We start from the raw sequence: 27,859 nt of genomic DNA, 5'->3' as shown, positions 1-27,859 counted from the left end.
AGCGTCCATATATATCCAGTGTACAGATCATATAATTGGATATTTGGGAACATAGACCTCATATACTTCTCCATTACTCCTGAGGGGAAGTAACAAGAATTCAGGGAGAACACAGACTTCTGCCGTCTAACCCCTCAGATGCTGCTGTTATTGCTGTCAGGGGAATCAGAGATGTTCTATGTAGGAGGAGTCTCCTCCGGGTTGTCTCTTAGCACTAGAATTACCACTTCTGCGACTTAAAAATACAGTCCCCAATGCCAATGTGTCTTATGGCTTCATCCGCTCACTATGTGACTGCGTCTTATCCCTCCTGAGCTCTGAGGACGCGTTCACACGTTCAGTTTTTCAGATGCAGTTTCTGATGTCCAAACCAGGAGTGGAGTGAGAATAGAGGAGGAGGAGCAGCGCTCAGTGATATGTTCTCACCCATTATCATCAACACCCGCTTTTGGCTCTGAAAACTGCATCTGCCAAACTGAAGGTGTGAATACTCCCCGACAAGTTTCCCATAAATCTTCAGCATTTCTCGAAAATCTCCAGTTTTACTTTCACTTTCTCCAGAGTGTAACCTCTCCAGCCTCACTCTGCCCGGTAACTGCTGAGCAGCGGGAAAGTCTCTCTCCTATTGGAGGAAAGTGTAAGTAGCGTCCAATCAGAGCTGAGCTTCGCCTCCAGTCACTGTGATACAGAGTTACAGCTGCGTTTGTATCTGGAGACACTTGTGTTCTGTGACTCGGGGTCCCCCCAAATAACCCCCCAGGATGAGAAAGATGTACCCCCTCATTGTGCTGCTCCTGCACCTGTCTGCCGGTCATTGTGGTGAGTTATTATACCTTATATCACAGGATTATTATCTCTTATGTATCTAGTATGTTGTGTATCGTGGTGAGTTATTATACCTTCTATCACACGATTATTATCTCTTATGTATCTAGTATGTTGTGTATTGTGGTGAGTTATTATACCTTATATCACACGATTATTATCTCTTATGTATCTAGTATGTTGTGTATTGTGGTGAGTTATTATACCTTATATCACACGATTATTATCTCCTATGTATCTAGTATGTTGTGTATTGTGGTGAGTTATTATACCTTATATTACACAATTATTATCTCCTATGTATCTAGTATGGAGGAAATTTGCTTACCGAAATTTCCATTTCTTTCAGTCCGTGAGGCAGCACACATATGGGATTTATCCCCTAGGTACAACTCGGAAGAGAACAGGTTAACAAGCAGTAGTAGACAATTAAACAATTAGTGTCTTGGCTGACTCCCCCTATATAAGGCCGGAGCGCACACACAACCCTTGTATGGTATATAGCAATAACGTTTCATCATTTAAGGGCGGGAAAGCTGTGCTGCCTCACGGACTAAAAGAAATGGAAATTTCGGTAAGCAAATTTCCTCCTTTTTCGTCCGTTTGGCAGCACACATATGGGACTTAGCAAGCAGTACATATGGGGAGGGATCTTAGTCGAGTGCTGAAGCACCGCCTTGTGTAAGGCTGAAGCATTAGGAGGCAGAGAAGTCCATCCTGCAGAGATTTATAGATGGGGATGGAGAGGACCACGTGGCTGCTCTGTAGGACTGATAGACGTGACAGAGCTCAGATAAAGAAGCTGATGTAGAGTCGGCTCTCAGCTGGTCTGGAGCTTCATGACCAGAGAACATCTCATGGAGTCAATGATCCATGTGGACAATTTGCCCCCTTATAAAAATTATTTGAAAATGTATTGTTTAAAAGAATTGTTCTGAAGACTGTAGAAATGGTTGGATGAAGGCTGAGCAGGAAAGTAACATGATGCTTTCTGGTAGGAATCCTTGAAGGACATTGCTTGGAGATCTGCAGTCCTCCTGGACGATGTCGTGGCAATCAAGCATGAACATGATCGGCGGCTTTTGAGGATTCTTCTGGCCTTAGGCCTTTAGTGCAGCCAGAAGATATATCCTTTGTGAGTAGGCGCCCTGGACCTCCACTCAGCGCTGGCCAGGATGTGTCATGTGACGTCACATGTCTTCATGCAGGAAGAAGATAGGACGGCCGCTGCCTGGACACACAGGTGGAGCCAAATGCGGAAGGCTTAGGGACGGGCAGCCCTCTCAGCATTGCGGCTGCAGCAGCTTTGGTCAATAGGGCCAGGCCCACCTAGGTACACGACATGCATAATTTATGATTCGGTCGTGTGTCCTGGGCTGGCCATTAGCATCACTGCTACGGTTGGTACAGCGATAGTAACGCCACTGATATTTCTGATATCCAGAATACTCGCTAAGGATATCAAGTGTCAACAGCTGAAGATTCGCCTCTGCTTAGTGCAGGGTTTTGCATTCTCTTGTAAGTTGGAGACTTCAGGAACCTTTTTATAGTAAATGACTTATGTATGCAGCAGCACATTGTGATTGCTGCAGACGAGAAAGACGCGTTAGAATAATAACATAGAAGTATTGTAACTCTGGTCTGATTGGCTCACAGCTCCCGATGAATAGAGGACAATATCTTCTCTTGAGTGTTCCAAGACTTATGATCCTCATCATCTCCTACATGGGACCCCAGCCTCAGGAAGACGTATCCCTCTGGCTAATGTGCGAGGATGAAGAATCCAGCATTTCCTTGCCATAAATTATTGGGACTGGTTCCTTCACTTCAGTTATGGGCTTTACTCATTGCACTACATCTATGGTGCCAGGCATTCGGCCAGTGCTCTTGTCACTCACTAACTTTTGTTAGCTGATATCAGGGGAAATATTTCCAAAAATACATTTCTAGACTTTCATTACTCTTCTTCAAATTTGAAGTTGAAGATTCAGAAGTTCCATGGAAATAACCAGTCCTCCAGGTATGGAACCTTTAATGACGTGACTGGCAATGCAGTGGGCAGGAGTCTGAAGCGCTATCCCGATGTTCTCCCGATGTGGAGGCAGGATGGGAATATGAAGATCTGATAGGACAGAGGGGAATATGAAGATCTGATAGGACAGATGGGAATATGAAGATCTGATAGGACAGATGATGCTGCGCAGTGATACCTCTGAGGCAGAGATATACAACTAGCAGATTGCTGGTCAGGATCTGTCAGATGGGAAGGTTACAGAGTCTATACTTGATGTATTGTAGAGGACACCAGGCGTCTGATAAAGACTTTGGCCAATCTGAAGAGAAGGACCTCCTTCTTATTGTTGATATTCCACCAGGCCAGATGCACTAACTCCCACGGTTTTGAGTTAAGTGGCTTTTTACCTACTCATGGAAGGTGTTGCCTGTGTCTGAACCGACCCTGTGTACCAAGTCGATGTGATGGAACGACAAACTCTTCCTGCTCTTCCTGGATTTTTGAGTCTTTAGATCTTGAAAATTCAAATAATTCTTTTGGTGGAGCGTCCTTACTCCAGAGCTTTGTCCATACAGCTCTTCTTGCCACGACCAAAGCAGCCAGGACTTCAGAGGAATCCTTAATGCTGGTAATAGAAGCATCAGAACGCTATTGTGACAGGTCACATGGCCAGTGGTGGTACAGAGTAGGATTTCATCCCTTGGTCACTGGACCTCTAATGCCGTTATCAGGTGTGGTCCATCCACGCTGAAAATATATAGACAGGACTGGGTGAGTAGGGAAGACGTCATCATCAGTGACTGGAAAGTAGAGTCATCCTTTCCCTGTCGTTTCCCTTCAGGATCTTTAGTGGATTCCACTGGTGGTTACATTCTCCTTCCTCAGGAGGAAGATCTGGTCTGGGTCATCAGATTTAATCTCTGAGATTTAATATTCCTATAAACAAGAATCTTCAATAGAGAATGATGTCTGGAGATGATAATAATAATAATAATAATAATTCTTTATTTATATAGCGCACACAGATTACGCAGCGCTGCACAGGCATGATCCATGATAAGAAGGCTTGGGCCTGGGATCTGTGTGGATCTCTGGATCTGTATCCTGGGGTAACACAGGAGAATAGATACAAGACTCATTCTTAATAGACAATGGGTGAGGACATAACCTCTGCCTAGTTTTCCTCCTCTTTTCATCTCTCATAGGGGTCTGTGACAGCCGCTTAGGAGAGGACGTCTAGTGAAAACACAAAGGACACATTAGAATGAGGTAAAGATGTGTACAGACAAGCCATATGCAGGTAACATCACTGTATGAGGAGTGCTGCTGCCGGGATATGAGAGGATCACTCTCCAATGCCATTCATGTAGAGCAGACTATGGAGAACATACATAGAAGCAGAACCTAGAGATTCTGTTATCAGTCTGCTCTGTATCATTATTACAGTATGTCACTATGTATACAGATCATAGATACCTGCACATCTCACCAGACAAAGGATGTGGGTACAGTGTATAACACACAGGCCATGCTCATCACCTACCGGAGGCAGAGTGCATGCTCATCACCTACCGGAGGCAGAGTGCATGCTCATCACCTACCGGAGGCAGAGTGCATGCTCATCACCTACCGGAGGCAGAGTGCATGCTCATCACCTACCGGAGGCAGAGTGCATGCTCATCACCTACCGGAGGCAGAGTGCATGCTCATCACCTACCGGAGGCAGAGTGCATGCTCATCACCTACCGGAGGCAGAGTGCGTGCTCATCACCTACCGGAGGCAGAGTGCGTGCTCATCACCTACCGGAGGCAGAGTGCGTGCTCATCACCTACCGGAGGCAGAGTGCGTGCTCATCACCTACCGGAGGCAGAGTGCGTGCTCATCACCTACCGGAGGCAGAGTGCGTGCTCATCACCTACCGGAGGCAGAGTGCATGCTCATCACCTACCGGAGGCAGAGTGCATGCTCATCACCTACCGGGGGCAGAGTGCATGCTCATCACCTACCGGAGGCAGAGTGCATGCTCCTCACCTACCGGAGGCAGAGTGCATGCTCCTCACCTACCAGAGGCAGAGTGCATGCTCCTCACCTACCGGGGGCAGAGTGCATGCTCCTCACCTACCGGGGGCAGAGTGCATGCTCCTCACCTACCGGGGGCAGAGTGCATGCTCCTCACCTACCGGGGGCAGAGTGCATGCTCCTCACCTACCGGGGGCAGAGTGCATGCTCCTCACCTACCGGGGGCAGAGTGCATGCTCCTCACCTACCGGGGGCAGAGTGCATGCTCCTCACCTACCGGGGGCAGAGTGCATGCTCCTCACCTACCGGGGGCAGAGTGCATGCTCCTCACCTACCGGGGGCAGAGTGCATGCTCCTCACCTACCGGGGGCAGAGTGCATGCTCCCCACCTACCGGAGGCAGAGTCCAGAGAAAATGGTTAGTAAATCCAGTGTAAAGATCACAGATTATACACATGAAATACCGGTAAGATTAGTCAAGCAGAGCTCACAGACTCTGCATATAAACCCTGGAGTCAGGGCGCAGGAGTGGCTAGAAATGCAATAAAGTTCTATGCATTTAGCAAGGTAGCATAGGAGACATTAGACCTGAGTAGAGATGAGCGAACATACTCGTCCGAGCTTGATGCTCGATCGAGCATTAGCGTACTCGTAACTGCTCGTTGCTCGGACGAGTATTTCGCCCGCTCGAGAAAATGGCAGCTCCCGCCGTTTTGCTTTTTGGCGGCCAGAAACAGAGCCAATCACAAGCCAGGAGACTCTGCACTCCACCCAGCATGACGTGGTACCCTTACACGTAGATAGCAGTGGTTGGCTGGCCAGATCAGGTGACCCTGGGATAGACTAGCCGCTGCCCGCGCTGCTCGGATCATTCTCTGTCTGGATGCCGCTAGGGAGAGAGCTGCTGCTGGTCAGGGAAAGCGTTAGGGTGTTCTATTAGCTTACTGTTAGGCAGGAGTGATTCTACAACAACCCAACAGCCCTTCTCAGGGCTACAATAACGTTATACTTTTTTTTTTTATTTGCTTGTGGCTGGGCTTGCTGGCACTAGTAGTGCAGCTAGTACCATATTGTGAGGAATTAGCAGGGGGACTTGCTACCGTTGTGTTTAGCTCTTAGTGACACACATATCCACCTCAAACACCAAAGTGGGAAAATTTAGTAGGGGTTGGATTTCAATTAGGCACAGTCTGCCATTTCCTTTTTTATTTTACGTTTATTTTTTTCATAACTCAGCGTCATCTCATCTGGCATAGTAGTGTGCTTTAATACTTGGCTAGAAAATAGCCATAGGAGAATCCAAACGGCTTACTTACACCTACAGTAGCGTTATATATATTTGATTTCTGGTTGATCTGCTGGTGGCTGTACTTGCTGCAGTGCATCTACTAGCAAATTGGGAGCAATTTGGAGTGAGACTTGCGACCGCTGTGTTTTGCGCTTAGTGACGCACATATCCATCGCAAAGACCGAAGTGGGAAAATTTATTAGGGCCCGGGGTTGTATTTCAATTAGGCACAGTCTGCCATTTCCTTTTATTTTACGTTTTTTTTTTTCATAACTCAGCGTCATCTCATCTGGCATAGTAGTGTGCTTTCATACTTGGCTAGAAAATAGCCATAGCAATAGGATAGCATCGTTTGGTTTTAAAAACTAAAAAACACACAAAAAAAAAGTTAAAAAAAAAGTTAAAGTTATAACTCTCATTTTCAAAATGTTTAACCCGAGGGCTAGGGGTAGAGGACGAGGGCGGGGACGTGGGCGTCCAACTACTGCAGGGGTCAGAGGCCGTGGTCCTGGGCGGGGTGAGACACCACCTGCTTATGAGGGAGCAGGGGAACGCCGCAGAGCTACACTCCCTAGGTTCTGAAGTCTGAAGTTACTGGGACTCGTGGTAGAGCACTGTTGAGGCCAGAACAGTGCGAACAGGTGATGTCGTGGATTGCGGACAATGCTTCGAGCAATTTGTCCACCAGTCAGTCTTCCACGCAGTCCACCCATGTCACCGAAATCGGCACTCCTCCAGCTCCTGCACCTCAGCCTCCTCCCCCCCAGTCTGCCCCCTCCCAGCAAAATTTGCCATTTGAACCGGCATACTCTGAGGAACTGTTTTCTGGACCCTTCCTACAGTCACAAACCACTTGTCCGGTTGCTGATGAGCAATTTTCCGATGCCCAGGTTTTCCACCAGTCGCAGTCTGTGGGTGATGATGACCTTGTTGACGTACTGGAAGAAGTGTGTAAAGAGGTGTCCGACGATGAGGAGACACGGTTGTCAGACAGTGGGGAAGTTGTTGTCAGGGCAGGAAGTCCGAGGGGGGAGCAGACTGAGGGATCGGAGGATGATGAGGTGACAGACCCAAGCTGGGTTGAGAGGCCGGGTGAACACAGTGCTTCTGAGACGGAGGAGAGTCCTCGACCAGAACAGGTTGGAAGAGGCAGTGGTGGGGCCAGACGGAGAGGCAGGGCCAGACCTGGTGCATCAGCGCCAAATGTGTCAACTAGTGAAGCTCCCGTGGCGAGGGCTCCTGCGGCGAGGGCTAGATTTTCAGAAGTCTGGAGGTTCTTTAAGGAAACACCGGATGACCGACGGACTGTGGTGTGCCACATTTGCCAAACCAGGATCAGCAGGGGTTCCACCCCTACTAGCTTAACTACCACCAGTATGCGTAGGCATATGAATGCTAAACACCCCACTCAGTGGCAACAAGCGCGTTCACCTCCGGCCGTGCACACCACTGCTCCTTCCCCTGTGTCAGCTGATAGTCAGCCCCCTGCCCAGGACCCTGCCACAAAAACCCCATCGTCGCCTCCACGATCCTCCACAGCATCCACCAGCGTTCAGCTCTCCATACCCCAGACGCTGGAGCGGAAACGCAAATATAGTGCAACCCACCCGCACGCCCAAGCCCTTAATGTGCACATCTCCAGATTGCTAAGCCTGGAGATGCTGCCCTATAGGCTAGTAGAGACCGAGGCCTTTCGCAGCCTCATGGCGGCGGCCGCCCCTCGGTATTCGGTCCCCAGCCGCCACTACTTTTCCCGATGTGCCGTCCCAGCCCTGCACCAGCACGTGTCAGACAACATAATCCGTGCCCTGACCAACGCCGTTTCTGACAAGGTCCACCTGACCACGGACACGTGGACGAGTGCTGCCGGGCAGGGCCACTATATATCGCTGACGGCACATTGGGTTAACTTGGTGGAGGCTGGGACCGAGTCTGACCCTGCGGCTGGTCATATACTGCCGACGCCGAGGATTGCGGGGCCTACCTCGGTCCAGGTGTTTCAGGCCTACTATGCCTCCTCCTCCTCCCACCCCTCCTCCACCTCCTCCTCCGAACGACCATCCGTGGGCATGGCGCCATCAGTCGGTAGCTCTAGGCACAGCAGCAGTGCCGTCGCTAAGCGACAGCAGGCGGTGCTCAAACTGCTGAGCCTAGGCGATAAAAGGCACACCGCCCAAGAACTATTACAGGGCATCACGGCGCAGACTGATCTGTGGCTGGCACCGCTGAACCTGAAGCCAGGCATGGTTGTGTGTGACAACGGCCGTAACCTGGTGGCGGCTCTGCAACTCGGCAGACTGACACATGTGCCATGCCTGGCCCATGTGTTAAATCTCATAGTTCAGCGTTTCCTCAAGACATACCCCAATCTGTCTGATTTGCTCACGAAGGTGCGCCCCATCTGTGCGCATTTCAGGAAGTCCAGCACAGATGCTGCCACTCTCAGGGCAGCGCAGCGCCGCCTCCAACTGCCCGCTCACCGACTGTTGTGTGACGTGCCCACGAGGTGGAATTCAACACTGACCATGTTATCCAGAGTTTACCAGCAGCGCCGAGCGATTGTAGACTGCCAGATGTCAACTTCCACCAGAACTGGTAGTCAGGTCAGTCAGCTTCCTCAAGTCTACAATGAGGAGTGGACGTGGATGTCTGATATCTGTCAGGTGCTGAGTAACTTTGAGGAGTCAACACAGATGGTCAGTGGCGATGCCGCCATCATCAGCCTCACCATCCTGCTGCTTGGCCTGTTGAAAAACTCTCTGGTCAGCATGAAGTCGGAAGCTTTGCGCTCCTCACAAGAGACGGGGGAAGAAGATTCCCTTGTTGATAGCCAAAGCACCCTTAGGTCTGTTTCTCAGCGCATATCGGAGGAGGTGGAGGAGGGTGAGGAGGAAGAGGAGGAGAATGTTGGCGAGACATAAGAGGGGACCATTGTTGAGTCCTTCACTGTTGAGCGTGTATGGGCAGAAGAAGAGGAGTTGGAGGAGTAGGAAATGGACAGTCAGGCCAGTGAGGGGAGTGAATTCTTACGCGTTGGTACTCTGGCGCATATGGCAGATTTCATGCTAGGCTGCCTATCCCGTGACCCTCGCGCTCAAAGAATTTATTCCAGCACCGATTACTGGGTGTTCACTCTCCTGGACCCACGGTACAAGCAAAATCTTTCCACTCTCATCCCTGGAGAGGAAAGGAGTGTGAGAATGCATGAATACCAGCAGGCCCTGGTGCACAAGCTGAAACAGTATTTCCCTTCTGACAGCGCTAGCGGCAGAGTGCGTAGTTCTGCGGGACAAGTAGCGAGGGAGAGTAGGCGAGCAGGCAGCTTGTCCAGCACTGGCAAGGGTACGCTTTACAAGGCTTTTGCCAGCTTTATGTCACCCCAGCAAGACACTGTCACCTGTCCCCAGTCTCGGCAGAGTAGGGCTGATCTTTACAGAAAGATGGTGAGGGAGTACGTAGCTGACCATACCATCGTCCTAAATGATCACACAGCTCCCTACAACTACTGGGTTTCAAAGCTGGACATGTGGCACGAACTGGCGCTGTACGCCTTGGAGGTTCTTGCCTGCCCTGCCGCTAGCGTCTTGTCCGAGCGGGTTTTCAGTGCAGCTGGTGGCATCATCACCGATAAGCGTACACGCCTGTCGACTGACAGCGCTGACAGGCTGACGCTTATCAAGATGAATAAAGCCTGGATTTCTCCTAATTTCCAATCTCCACCAGGTGAAGGAAGCTCAACCTGAATAATTTATCCACTCCTCCTCCTCCTCATTTTCCTCCTTCTCCTCCTCTTTGTACAGTAAAGCAGAGGAAACTGGCTATTTTTTGACAGGGCCCACTGGCTCTAGCTATAGTACTTTATGCATTTAATTTTTCTGGAGGGCCACCGACCCGGTCCTCTGTTTTAAACAATTTTTGGGAGTGCCACATACAGGCACTCAATCTATTCCATTTTTCTGGAGGGCCACCTACCTGCTCCTTTGGTTTGAAAACTTTTTTGGACTGCCACATACAGGCACTCAATCTATTCCATTTTTCTGGAGGGCCACCTACCTGCTCCTCTGGTTTGAAAACTTTTTTGGACTGCCACATACAGGCACTCAATCTATTCCATTTTTCTGGAGGGCCACCTACCTGCTCCTCTGGTTTGAAAACTTTTTTGGACTGCCACATACAGGCACTATCTAAATTGAATTGTCTCCATAGCAGCCTCCACACGTTGTCTCCATTGCTACCTCCAAAAGTCGTCCATATAGCTGCCTCCATACATCGTCCCTTTATCAAACGAGGTGTGTCAGGCCGAAATTTGGGTTGTTTTCATGGATTCCACATCAAAGTTGTTAACTTTGTCGCCACCCTGCTGTGTTATCCACAAAATACACTGGCAAACTTTTAACATTTACGGATATTATTTCAGCGCTTCTTGCGCATCTGTTTACATTCCCCTCACCCGCCATATCCTAAACTTTTAAGAACGCTACTACACTTGATCTTATACAAAAGGTTCTTAGAAGTGCTGTTTGGGGAGTAGCCTAGAGACAGGGGCTTGGATTGGCGAAAGCTCGCCTGGCAGCGGAGCGCCAGCTCCATGCCAAGAACCAACTAACATAGTTTTAACTGCAGCACCTTTAATCTACTACTAGTTCACTGCCTCCATACATGGCCGCCTTATCAAACGTGCTGTGTCAGGCAGAATTTTGGGTTGTTTTCATGGCTTCCACAACAAACTTGTTAACTTTGTCGCCACCCTGCTGTGTAATCCTCAAAATATACTGGCAAACTTTTACCATTTACGGATATTATTTCAGCGCTTCTTGCGCAGATGTTTACATTCCCCTCACCCGCCATATCCCAAACTTATAAGAACGCTACTACACTTGATCTTATACAAAAGGTTCTTAGAAGTGCTGTTTGGGGAGTAGCCTAGAGACAGGGGCTTGGATTGGCGAAAGCTCGCCTGGCAGCGGAGCGCCAGCTCCATGCCAAGAACCAACTAACATAGTTTGAACTGCAGCACCTTTAATCTACTACTAGTTCACTGCCTCCATACATGGTCCCCTTATCAAACGAGCTGTGTCTGGCAGAATTTTGGGTTGTTTTCATGGCTTCCACATCAAACTTGTTAACTTTGTCGCCACCCTGCTGTGTAATCCACAAAATATACTGGCAAACTTTTATCATGTACCGATATTATTTGAGCGCTTCTTGCTCACCTCCTTTGGTTCCTCTCTGCCACCCATTGGTTTGAAGCCTGAGTCCATTTAGGGTATGTCGCCATGCCACTCTCTAGCCTGCCGCTGCCTCTGCATGCCGTCCCCTATAGTGTCAGGGTCAATTATTGGATGTTTTAGATGCTATCTAGCTTCATTCTGTCACTCTGTCATGGCCATGCTGTTGCCCATAATTTTGGCATAATGGTGCATTTAAGCAGCCTCAGAGGCATCCATGCATGCTGCCCCTGCTGTTTCCTGTCCATTTCCGTGGTGTTTCCATGCTTTTCTGAGGTTCCCAGGTGTTTGGCCAAGCTTCCCTGTGCAGAGCCTTGGTCCCCTTGAAAAATGCTCGAGTCTCCCATTGACTTCAATGGGGCTCGTTACTCGAAACGAGCACTCGAGCATCGGGAAAAGTTCGTCTCGAATAACGAGTACCCGAGCATTTTAGTGCTCGCTCATCTCTAGACCTGAGCACTGAGCAGGTAGATATTATACCAATGCATTTAGCAGGGATACATAGGAGACCTGAGCATTGAGCAGTAAGACATTATACCAATGCATTTAGCAGGGATACATAGGAGACCTGAGCATTCAGCAGTAAGACATTATACCAATGCATTTAGCAGGGATACATAGGAGACCTGAGCATTCAGCAGTAAGACATTATACCAATGCATTTAGCAGGGATACATAGGAGACCTGAGCATTCAGCAGTAAGACATTATACCAATGCATTTAGCAGGGATACATAGGAGACCTGAGCATTCAGCAGTAAGACATTATACCAATGCATTTAGCAGGGATACATAGGAGACCTGAGCATTCAGCAGTAAGACATTATACCAATGCATTTAGCAGGGATACATAGGAGCCCTGAGCATTCAGCAGTAAGTCATTATACCAATGCATTCAGCAGGGATACATAGGAGACCTGAGCATTCAGCAGTAAGTCATTATACCAATGCATTTAGCAGGGATACATAGGAGCCCTGAGCATTCAGCAGTAAGTCATTATACCAATGCATTCAGCAGGGATACATAGGAGACCTGAGCATTCAGCAGTAAGTCATTATACCAATGCATTCAGCAGCAATACATAGGAACATTCCTCTTACCTTGTCTTGAAGAGGGCAGAGGTTATCTGGCAGCTGAGACCTGCTGTGAGGTTGCATGATATGACTGCAACAGGTGAATGCAAATTGAAAATGCACCAATACATAGCAATGGCCGACACATGTGCACAAGAAACACCAGAATGTCCAGGACAGGACAATCTATATCCCAGGAGCTGACAGTCTATATCCCAGGAGCTGACATGTAATGCTCCCTGTACTGCAAGTGATAGCAGGACATGCAGAAATCTCTGTACAACATGTGGTAACCGTGTAAATCCTGTACAATATGCAGACATCTCCAGCAGGAGAAAACAGGTTAAAAATCCGTAAAACATATCACAGGAGGATGAGAGACCAGCGGCCGGTATACAGCCTGGATATACTCACTGATACAATGTGCGGCCTCCATCCAGGGGAACAAATGGTTAATACCAGGAGCAGCGCTGGGCTGTGGCCTATGCAGGAGCCATGGTGAGGCATACAGGGTTAATGAACCACAAGGCCCAGCAGGTAGGAGATACTAGCAGTGATCTCATGTGTCAGTGATGTGTGGTATATACTCAGCACAGTCTGTATTATTACCCCTGTAAGGACAGGATAGCTGTACAGGCTCTTACCTGGGCTGCGGCCTATGCAGGAGGGGATCCAGGCGTCTGATGGTGAGGCACGCAGGGTGATGAACCACAACGCCCAGCAGGTGGGAGATGCAGGAGCGATCTCATGTACAGCACTCAGCTATTACCCCTGTAAGGGCAGGATAGCTGTACAGGCTCCTCCAGGCCAGAGACCAGCAGTGCTATGGTATACAGCCTGAGCTGCAGCCTATGCAGGAGGGGATCCAGGCGTCTGCTGGTGAGGCACGCACGGTGATGAACCACAAGGCCCAGCAGGTGGGAGATGCAGGAGCGATCTCATGTGCCGGGTACATGGTGGTAGATACACACCACAGCCTCAGCTATTGCCCCTGTAAGGACAGGATAGCTGTACAGGCTCCTCCAGGACGAGGGACCGCATGCAGCGTATACAGCCCGGGCCGCTCCATCCAAGTGTTCTGTGTAAAGACACAGCGGACCTAGAAAACTTATTATCTGGATAGTTGTTTGGTTTTTCTTTCTTTCTGTGTAGACACACAGGACCTGAACTCTTCTGTCATACCTAAGAGAAAAAGAAATACAAGTGTTGTGTGTGCTCCGGCCTTATATAGGGGGAGTCACCAAGACACTAATTGTTAATTGTCTACTACTGCTTGTTACCTGTTCTCTTCTGAGTTGTACCGAGGGGATAAATCCCATATGTGTGCTGCCGAACAGACGAAAAAGAAAGGGACAATTCTGTAATGAAATTATTATAATGCAGAGACATCAGATTTCTTTCAGTCTCAGAAATCCCATTATATTCCCCGGTGACCTGTGACCTCTGTGTCTCTCAGACAGTCACTCTCTGCGGTATTATTACACCGGGGTCTCAGCTCCAGGGTCCGGGCTGCCGGAGTTCTCTACAGTCGGATATGTGGATGATCGGGAGATTGTGAATTATAACTCGGACAGTCGCATCCTGCAACCCAAGGTCCAGTGGATGGAGAAGGAAGAAGCGGAATACTGGGAGAGAAACACACAGATAGAGAGAGGGAATGAGGCCGTATTCAGGAATAATGTGAAGATATCGATGGCCCGATTCAACCAGACCGGAGGTGAGAGACACATATACACACATATATATACATACCACACTGTATACACACTAATATATATACATACCACACTGTATACACGCTAATATATATACACACTAATATATACACACTACACTGTATACACACTGATATATATAGACTACATTGTATACACACTGATATATACACACTATACTGTATACACCCTAATATATACACACTACACTGTATACACACTGATATATATACACACTACACTGTATACACCCTAATATATACACACTACACTGTATACACACTGATATATACACACTACCCTGTATACACACTGATATATACACACTACACTGTATACACCCTAATATATACACACTACACTGTATACACACTAATATATACACACTACACCGTATACACACTACACCGTATACACACTACACTGTATACACACTACACTGTATACACACTGATATATATACACTACACTGTATACACACTGATATATACACACTACACTGTATACACCCTAATATATACACACTACACTGTATACACACTGATATATACACACTACCCTGTATACACACTGATATATACACACTACACTGTATACACCCTAATATATACACACTACACTGTATACACACTACACCGTATACAAACTAATATATATACACAATACACTGTATACACACTGATATATACACACTACACCGTATACACACTAATATATATACACACTACACTGTATACACACTGATATATACACACTACACTGTATACACACTGATATATATACACACTACACTGTATACACACTAATATATATACACACTACACTGTATACACACTAATATATATACACACTACACTGTATACACACTGATATATATACACACTACACTATATACACACTAATATATATACACACTACACCGTATACACACTAATATATATACACACTACACTGTATACACACTGATATATACACACTACACTGTATACACACTGATATATATACACACTACACTGTATACACACTAATATATATACACACTACACTGTATACACACTAATATATATACACACTACACTGTATACACACTAATATATATACACTACACTGTATACACACTAATATATATACACACTACACTGTATACACACTAATATATATACACACTACACGGTATACACACTAATATATATACACAATACACTGTATACACACTGATATATACACACTACACCGTATACACACTAATATATATACACACTACCCTGTATACACACTGATATATACACACTACACGGTATACACACTAATATATATACACACTACACTGTATACACACTACACTGTATACACACCACACTGTATGCACACTAATACATATATACACTACACTGTATACACACTAATATATATACACTACACTGTATACACACACTACACTGTATACACACTGATATATATATACACACACTACACTGTATACACACTGATGTATATATACACACTACACTGTATACACACTAATATATATATACACTACACTGTATACACACTGATATATACACACTACACTGTATACACACTAATATATATACACACTACACTGTATACACCCTAATATATACACACTACACTGTATACACACTGATATATATACACAATACACTGTATACACACTAATATATATACACACTACACTGTATACACACTAATATATATACACTACACTGTATACACACTGATATATATACACACTAATATATATACACACTACACTGTATACACACTAATATATATACACACTACACTGTATACACACTAATATATATACACACTACACTGTATACACACTAATATATATACACACTACACTGTATACACACTGATATATATACACTACACTGTGTACACACTAATATATATACACACTGCACTGTATACACACTAATATATATATATACACACTACACTGTATACACACTAATATATATACACACTACACTGTATACACACTAATATATATACACACTACACTGTATACACACTAATATATATATACACACTACACTGTATACACACTAATATATATACAGGCGGTCCCCTACTTAAGGACACCCGACTTACAGACAACCCATAGTTACAGACGGACCCCTCTGCCCCATGTGACCTCTGGTGAAGCTCTCTGTATGCTTTACTACAGTCCCAGGCTGCAATGATCAGCTGTAAGATGCCTGTAATGAAGCTTTATTGATAATTCTTGGTCCAATTACACCAAAAATTTTGAAACTCCAATTGTCACTGGGGCAAAAGAAAAAAAATTGTCTAGAACTTCCATTATAAAATATACAGTTTCGACTTACATACAAATTCAACTTAAGAACAAACCTCCAGACCCTATCTTGTATGTAACCTGGGGACTGCCTGTACACACTACACTGTATACACACTAATATATATACACACTGCACTGTATATACACACTAATATATATACACACTACACTGTATACACACTAATATATATACACACTACACTGTATACACACTAATATATATATACACACTACACTGTATACACACTAATATATATATACACACTACACTGTATACACACTGATATATATATACACTACACTGTATACACACTGATATATACACACTACACTGTATACACACTAATATATATACACACTACACTGTATACACACTAATATATATATACACTACACTGTATACACACTGATATATACACACTACACTGTATACACACTAATATATATACACACTACACTGTATACACACTAATATATATACACTACACTGTATACACACTGATATATATACACACTACACTGTATACACACTAATATATATACACACTACACTGTATACACACTAATATATATACACACTACACTGTATACACACTAATATATATATACACACTACACTGTATACACACTGATATATATATACACTACACTGTATACACACTGATATATATATACACTACACTGTATACACACTGATATATACACACTACACTGTATACACACTAATATATATACACACTACACTGTATACACACTAATATATATACACTACACTGTATACACACTAATATATATACACACTACACTGTATACACACTAATATATATATACACTACACTGTATACACACTGATATATACACACTACACTGTATACACACTAATATATATACACACTACACTGTATACACACTAATATATATACACTACACTGTATACACACTGATATATATACACACTACACTGTATACACACTAATATATATACACTACACTGTATACACACTGATATATATACACACTACACTGTATACACACTAATATATATACACTACACTGTATACACACTAATATATATACACACTACACTGTATACACACTAATATATATACACACGGCACTGTATACACACTAATATATATATATATATAGACACACTGCACTGTATACACACTAATATATATATACACACTACACTGTATACACACTAATATATATACACACTACACTGTATACACACTATATATACACACTACACTGTATACACACTAATATATATATACACACTGATATATACACACTACACTGTATACACACTACACTGTATACACACTACACTGTATACACACTGATATATATACACACTACACTGTATACACACTAATATATATACACACTACACTGTATACACACTAATATATACACACTACACTGTATACACACTAATATATATAGATACACTACACTGTATACACACTAATATATATATATATACACACTACAATGTATACACACTATATATACACACTACACTGTATACACACTAATATATATATACACACTACACTGTATACACACTGATATATACACACTACACTGTATACACACTACACTGTATACACACTAATATATATACACACTACACTGTATACACACTGATATATATAGATACACTAATATATATACACACTAATATATATACACACTAATATATATACACACTACACTGTATACACACTAATATATACACACTACACTGTATACACACTAATATATATAGATACACTACACTGTATACACACTAATATATATATATATATATATATATACACACACACACTACACTATATACACACTAATATATATACACACTACACTGTATACACACTGATATATATACACACTACACTGTATACACACTAATATATATACACACTACACTGTATACACACTAATATATATACACACTACACTGTATACACACTAATATATATATACACACTACACTGTATACACACTGATATATATATACACTACACTGTATACACACTGATATATATATACACTAAACTGTATACACACTAATATATATATACACTACACTGTATACACACTGATATATACACACTACACTGTATACACACTGATATATATACACACTACACTGTATACACACTAATATATATACACTACACTGTATACACACTAATATATATACACTACACTGTATACACACTAATATATATACACTACACTGTATACACACTAATATATATACACACTACACTGTATACACACTAATATATATACACACTACACTGTGTACACACTAATATATATACACACTACACTGTGTACACACTGATATATATACACACTGCACTGTATACACACTAATATATATATATATATATATATATATATATATATACACACTGCACTGTATACACACTAATATATATATACACACTGCACTGTATACACACTAATATATATATACACACTACACTGTATACACACTAATATATATACACACTACACTGTATACACACATATATATACACACTACACTGTATAAACACTAATATATATATACACACTACACTGTATACACACTGATATATACACACTACACTGTATACACACTACACTGTATACACACTACACTATATACACACTAATATATATACACACTACACTGTATACACACTGATATATATAGATACACTACACTGTATACACACTAATATATATATATACACACTACACTGTATACACACTAATATATACACACTACACTGTATACACACTAATATATATACACACTACACTGTATACACACTAAAATATGCACACTACACTGTATACACACTAATATATATATATACACACTACACTGTATACACACTAATATATACACACTACACTGTATACACACTAATATATGCACACTACACTGTATACACACTAATATATATAGATACACTAATATATATACACACTACACTGTATACACACTGATATATACACACTACACTGTATACACACTAATATATATACACACTACACTGTATACACACTAATATATATACACTACACTGTATACACACTGATATATATACACACTACACTGTATACACACTAATATATATACACTACACTGTATACACACTAATATATATACACACTACACTGTATACACACTAATATATATATACACACTACACTGTATACACACTGATATATACACACTACACTGTATACACACTACACTATATACACACTAATATATATACACACTACACTGTATACACACTGATATATATAGATACACTACACTGTATACACACTAATATATATATATACACACTACACTGTATACACACTAATATATACACACTACACTGTATACACACTAATATATACACACTACACTGTATACACACTAATATATATAGATACACTACACTGTATACACACTAATATATATACACACTACACTGTATACACACTGATATATACACACTACACTGTATACACACTAATATATATACACACTACACTGTATACACACTAATATATATACACTACACTGTATACACACTGATATATATACACACTACACTGTATACACACTAATATATATACACTACACTGTATACACACTAATATATATACACACTACACTGTATACACACTAATATATATACACACTGCACTGTATACACACTAATATATATATATATATATACACACTGCACTGTATACACACTAATATATATATATACACACTACACTGTATACACACTAATATATATACACACTACACTGTATACACACTATATATACACACTACACTGTATACACACTAATATATATATACACACTACACTGTATACACACTGATATATATACACACTACACTGTATACACACTGATATATATACACACTACACTGTATACACACTAATATATATACACACTACACTGTATACACACTGATATATATAGATACACTACACTGTATACACACTAATATATATACACACTACACTGTATACACACTAATATATACACACTACACTGTATACACACTAATATATATACACACTACACTGTATACACACTAATATATATAAAATACGAAAAAATGGCAGCACTCCGAGATTTCAATGTGATCAAAAATATACTATTTTATTCCAACATGTTGGAATAAAATAGTATATTTTTGATCACATTGAGATCTCGGAGTGCTGCCATTTTTTCGTATTTTATGAGTTGGAGTAACTGTGATCCCGGTTCTGGGAGCGTGCACCTGAGTAATACCCCCCCTTTTTTTGAGTGCGGCTAAAACTTTTTTACTTTGCACTAATATATATATATATATATACACACTACACTGTATACACACTATATATACACACTACACTGTATACACACTAATGTATATATACACACTACACTGTATACACACTAATATATATACACACTACACTGTATACACACTGATATATACACACTACACTGTATACACACTACACTGTATACACACTAATATATATACACACTACACTGTATACACACTGATATATATAGATACACTACACTGTATACACACTAATATGTATACACACTAATATATATACACACTAATATATATACACACTACACTGTATACACACTAATATATACACACTACACTGTATACACACTAATATATATAGATACACTACACTGTATACACACTAAAATATATATATACACACACACTACACTGTATACACACTAATATATATACACACTACACTGTATACACACTGATATATATACACACTACACTGTATACACACTGATATATATATACACTACACTGTATACACACTGATATATATATACACTACACTGTATACACACTAATATATATATACACTACACTGTATACACACTAATATATATACACACTACACTGTATACACACTAATATATATACACACTACACTGTATACACACTAATATATATATACACACTACACTGTATACACACTAATATATATATACACACTACACTGTATACACACTGATATATATATATACACTACACTGTATACACACTAATATATATATATACACTACACTGTATACACACTGATATATATACACACTACACTGTATACACACTAATATATATACACTACACTGTATACACACTGATATATATACACACTACACTGTATACACACTAATATATATACACTACACTGTATACACACTAATATATATACACTACACTGTATACACACTAATATATATACACACTACACTGTATACACACTAATATATATACACACTACACTGTATACACACTAATATATATACAGACTACACTGTGTACACACTAATATATATACACACTACACTGTATACACACTAATATATATACACACTGCACTGTATACACACTAATATATATATATATATATATATATATATATATATATATATATATATATATATATACACACTGCACTGTATACACACTAATATATATATACACACTACACTGTATACACACTAATATATATACACACTACACTGTATACACACATATATATATATATATATACACACTACACTGTATACACACTAATATATATATACACACTACACTGTATACACACTGATATATACACACTACACTGTATACACACTAATATATACACACTACACTGTATACACACTAATATATATACATACTACACTGTATACACACTAATATATATACACACTACACTGTATACACACTAATATATATACACACTACACTGTATACACACTGATATATATACACACTACACTGTATACACACTAATATATATACACACTACACTGTATACACACTAATATATATACATACCACACTGTATACACACTGCACTATATATACACTAATATATATACACACTACACTGTATACACACTGATATATATAGATACACTACACTGTATACACACTAATATATATACACACTACACTGTATACACACTAATATATATACACACTACACTGTATACACACTAATATATACACACTACACTGTATACACACTAATATATATACACTACCCTGTATACACACTAATATATATATACACACTACACTGTATACACACTAATATATATATATACACACTACACTGTATACACACTAATATATATATACACACTACACTGAATACACACTAATATATATATACACACTACACTGTATACACACTAATATATATATACACACTACACTGTATACACACTAATATATATATACACACTACACTGTATACACACTAATATATATATACACACTACACTGTATACACACTAATATATATATACACACTACACTGTATACACACTAATATATATCTACACACTACACTGTATACACACTAATATATATCTACACACTACACTGTATACACACTAATATATATCTACACACTACACTGTATACACACTAATATATATACACTACACTGTATACACACTAATATATATATACACACTACACTGTATAGACACTAATATATATATATATATATATATATATATATATATATATATATATATATATATACACACTCTACACTGTATACACACTAATATATACACACTACACTGTATTCACACCAATATATATATATACACACTACACTGTATACACACTGATATATATACACACTACACTGTACACACACTAATATATACACACTACACTGTATACACACTGATATATATACACACTGCACTGTATACACACTAATATATACACACTACACTGTATACACACTGATATATATACACACTACACTGTATACACACTAATATATATACACACTACACTGTATACACACTAATATATATACACACTACACTGTATACACACTGCTATATATATATATACACACTACACTGTATACACACTAATATATATACACACTACACTGTATACACACTGATATATATACACACTACACTGTATACACACTACACTGTATACACACTGATATATATACTACACTGTATACACACTAATTTATATACACACTACCCTATATACACACTAATATATATACACACTACACTGTATACACACTAATATATATACACACTACACTGTATACACACTAATATATATCTACACACTACACTGTATACACACTAATATATATACACACTACACTGTATACACACTAATATATATCTACACACTACACTGTATACACACTAATATATATACACACTACACTGTATACACACTAATATATATACACACTACACTGTATACACACTAATATATATCTACACTCTACACTGTATACACACTAATATATACACACTACACTGTATTCACACCAATATATATATACACACTACACTGTATACACACTAATATATACACACTACACTGTATACACACTGATATATATACACACTACACTGTACACACACTAATATATACACACTACACTGTATACACACTGATATATATACACACTGCACTGTATACACACTAATATATACACACTACACTGTATACACACTAATATATATACACACTACACTGTATACACACTAATATATATACACTACACTGTATACACACTGATATATATACACACTACACTGTATACACACTAATATATATACACACTACACTGTATACACACTAATATATATACACTACACTGTATACACACTGATATATATACACACTACACTGTATACACACTAATATATATACACACTACACTGTATACACACTAATATATATACACTACACTGTATACACACTGATATATATACACACTACACTGTATACACACTAATATATATACACACTACACTGTATACACACTAATATATATACACACTACACTGTATACACACTAATATATATATATATACACACTACACTGTATACACACTTATATATATACACACTACACTGTATACACATTGATATATATACACACTACCCTGTATACACACTGATATATATACTACACTGTATACACACTAATATATATACAAACTATACTATATACACACTAATATATATACACACTACACTGTATACACACTAATATATATACACACTACACTGTATACACACCACACTGTATACACACTAATATATATATACACACTACACTGTATACACACTAATATATATACACACTCTACACTGTATACACACTAATATGTACACACTCTACACTGTATAGACACTAATATGTACACACTCTACACTGTATAGACACTAATATATATATACACACTCTACACTGTATACACACTGATATATATACACACTACACTGTATAGACACTGTTATATATACACACTACACTGTATACACACTGATATATACACACACTACACTGTATACACACTAATATATACACACTCTACACTGTATACACACTAATATATACACACTCTACACTGTATACACACTGATATATATACACACTACCCTGTATACACACTAATATATACACACACTCTACACTGTATACACACTGATATATATACACACTACACTGTATACACACTTATATATATACTACACTGTATACACACTAATATATATACACACTACACTATATACACACTAATATATATACACTACACTGTATACACACTACACTGTATACACACTAATATATATATACACACTACACTGTATACACACTAATATATATATACACACTACACTGTATACACACTAATTTATATACACACTACACTGTATACACACTGATATATATACACACTACACTGTATACACACTGATATATATACTACACTGTATACACACTGATATATATACACACTACACTGTATACACACTGATATATACACACTACACTGTATACACCCTAATATATATACACACTACACTGTATACACACTACACTGTATACACACTAATATATATACACTACACTGTATACACACTGATATATATACACACTACACTGTATACACACTGATATATATATAATACACTGTATACACACTGATATATATACACACTACACTGTATACACACTAATATATATATATATATATATATATATATATATATATATATATATATATATATATATACACTACACTGTATACACACTAATATATACACACTCTACACTGTATACACACTGATATATATACACACTACACTGTATACACACTGATATATATACACACTACACTGTATACACACTAATATATACACACTCTACACTGTATACACACTAATATATACACACTCTACACTGTATACACACTGATATATATACACACTACACTGTATACACACTGATATATATACACACTACACTGTATACACACTAATATATACACACTCTACACTGTATACACACTGATATATATATATACACACTACACTGTATACACACCACACTGTATACACACTAATATATATACACACTACACTATATACACACTAATATATATACACTACACTGTATACACACTGATATATATATACACACTACACTGTATACACACTAATATATATACACACTACACTATATACACACTAATATACACTCACCGGCCACTTTATTAGGTACACCTGTCCAACTGATCGTTAACACTTAATTTCTAATCGGCCAATCACATGGCGGCAACTCAGTGCATTTAGGCATGTAGACATGGTCAAGACAATCTCCTGCAGTTCAAACCGAGCATCAGTATGGGGAAGAAAGGTGATTTGAGGCCTTTGAACGTGGCATGGTTGTTGGTGCCAGAAGGGCTGGTCTGAGTATTTCAGAAACTGCTCATCTACTGGGGTTTTCATGCACAACCATCTTTAGGGTTTACAGAGAATGGTCCGAAAAAGAAAAAACATCCAGTGAGCGGCAGTTCTGTGGGCGGAAATGCCTTGTTGATGCCAGAGGTCATACACACTACACTGTATACACACTAATATATATACACTACACTGTATACACACTCTCATATATATATACACACTACACTGTATACACACTAATATATATATACACTACACTGTATACACACTAATATATATACACACTACACTGTATAAACACTAATATATATACACACTACACTGTATACACACTAATATATATATACACACTACACTGTATACACACTGATATATATACACACTACACTGTATACACACTGATATATATACACACTACACTGTATACACACTGATATATATATATATACACACTACACTGTATACACACTAATATATATACACACACTACACTGTATACACACTAATATATATACACACTACACTGTATACACACTAATATATATACACACTACACTGTATACACACTAATATATATACACACTACACTGTATACACACTGATATATATACACACTACACTGTATACACACTAATATATATACACACTACACTGTATACACACTGATATATATACACACTACACTGTATACACACTAATATATATACACACTACACTGTATACACACTGATATATATACACACTACACTGTATACACACTAATATATATACACACTACACTGTATACACACTAATATATATACACAATACACTGTATACACACTGATATATATACTACACTGTATACACACTAATATATATACACACTACACTGTATACACACTGATATATATACTACACTGTATACACACTAATATATATACACACTACACTGTATACACACTAATATATATACACACTACACTGTATACACACTAATATATATACACACTACACTGTATACACACTAATATATATACAGACACTACACTGTATACACACTAATATATATACACACTACACTGTATACACACTGATATATATACACACTACACTGTATACACACTAATATATATACAGACACTACACTGTATACACACTGATATATATACACACTACACTGTATAAACACTGATATATATACACACTACACTGTATACACACTAATATATATACACACTACACTGTATACACACTGATATATATACACACTACACGGTATACACACTAATATATATACACACTACACTATATACACACTAATATATATACACTACGCTGTATACACACCACACTGTATACACACTAATATATATATATATATACACACTACACTGTATACACACTGATATATATACACACTACACTGTATACACACTGATATATATACATACCACACTGTATACACACTGATATATATACACACTACACTGTATACACACTAATATATATATATATACACTACACTGTATACACACTGATATATAT

At 39.5% G+C, this 27,859-nt stretch overlaps 1 protein-coding gene across 2 annotated transcripts in view; it reads left to right on the top strand.

Annotated features, from left to right (window-relative positions):
- LOC140076579 (class I histocompatibility antigen, F10 alpha chain-like) overlaps nt 1–27,859 on the top strand; it is a 197,545-nt gene that overhangs the window by 157,382 nt on the left and 12,304 nt on the right. For both annotated transcript variants that reach the window (XM_072123162.1, XM_072123161.1), the window contains exons 2-3: nt 708–819; nt 13,904–14,164. In XM_072123162.1, the coding sequence (XP_071979263.1) occupies nt 762–819; nt 13,904–14,164 (319 nt within the window). In that variant the 5' untranslated portion in view covers nt 708–761. The remainder of the gene's footprint in view (nt 1–707; nt 820–13,903; nt 14,165–27,859) is intronic.

This window comes from Engystomops pustulosus, chromosome 9, assembly GCF_040894005.1.
Source record: "Engystomops pustulosus chromosome 9, aEngPut4.maternal, whole genome shotgun sequence".
Taxonomy (NCBI): domain Eukaryota; kingdom Metazoa; phylum Chordata; class Amphibia; order Anura; family Leptodactylidae; genus Engystomops; species Engystomops pustulosus.
This window is presented reverse-complemented; position numbering and strand designations above follow the sequence as displayed.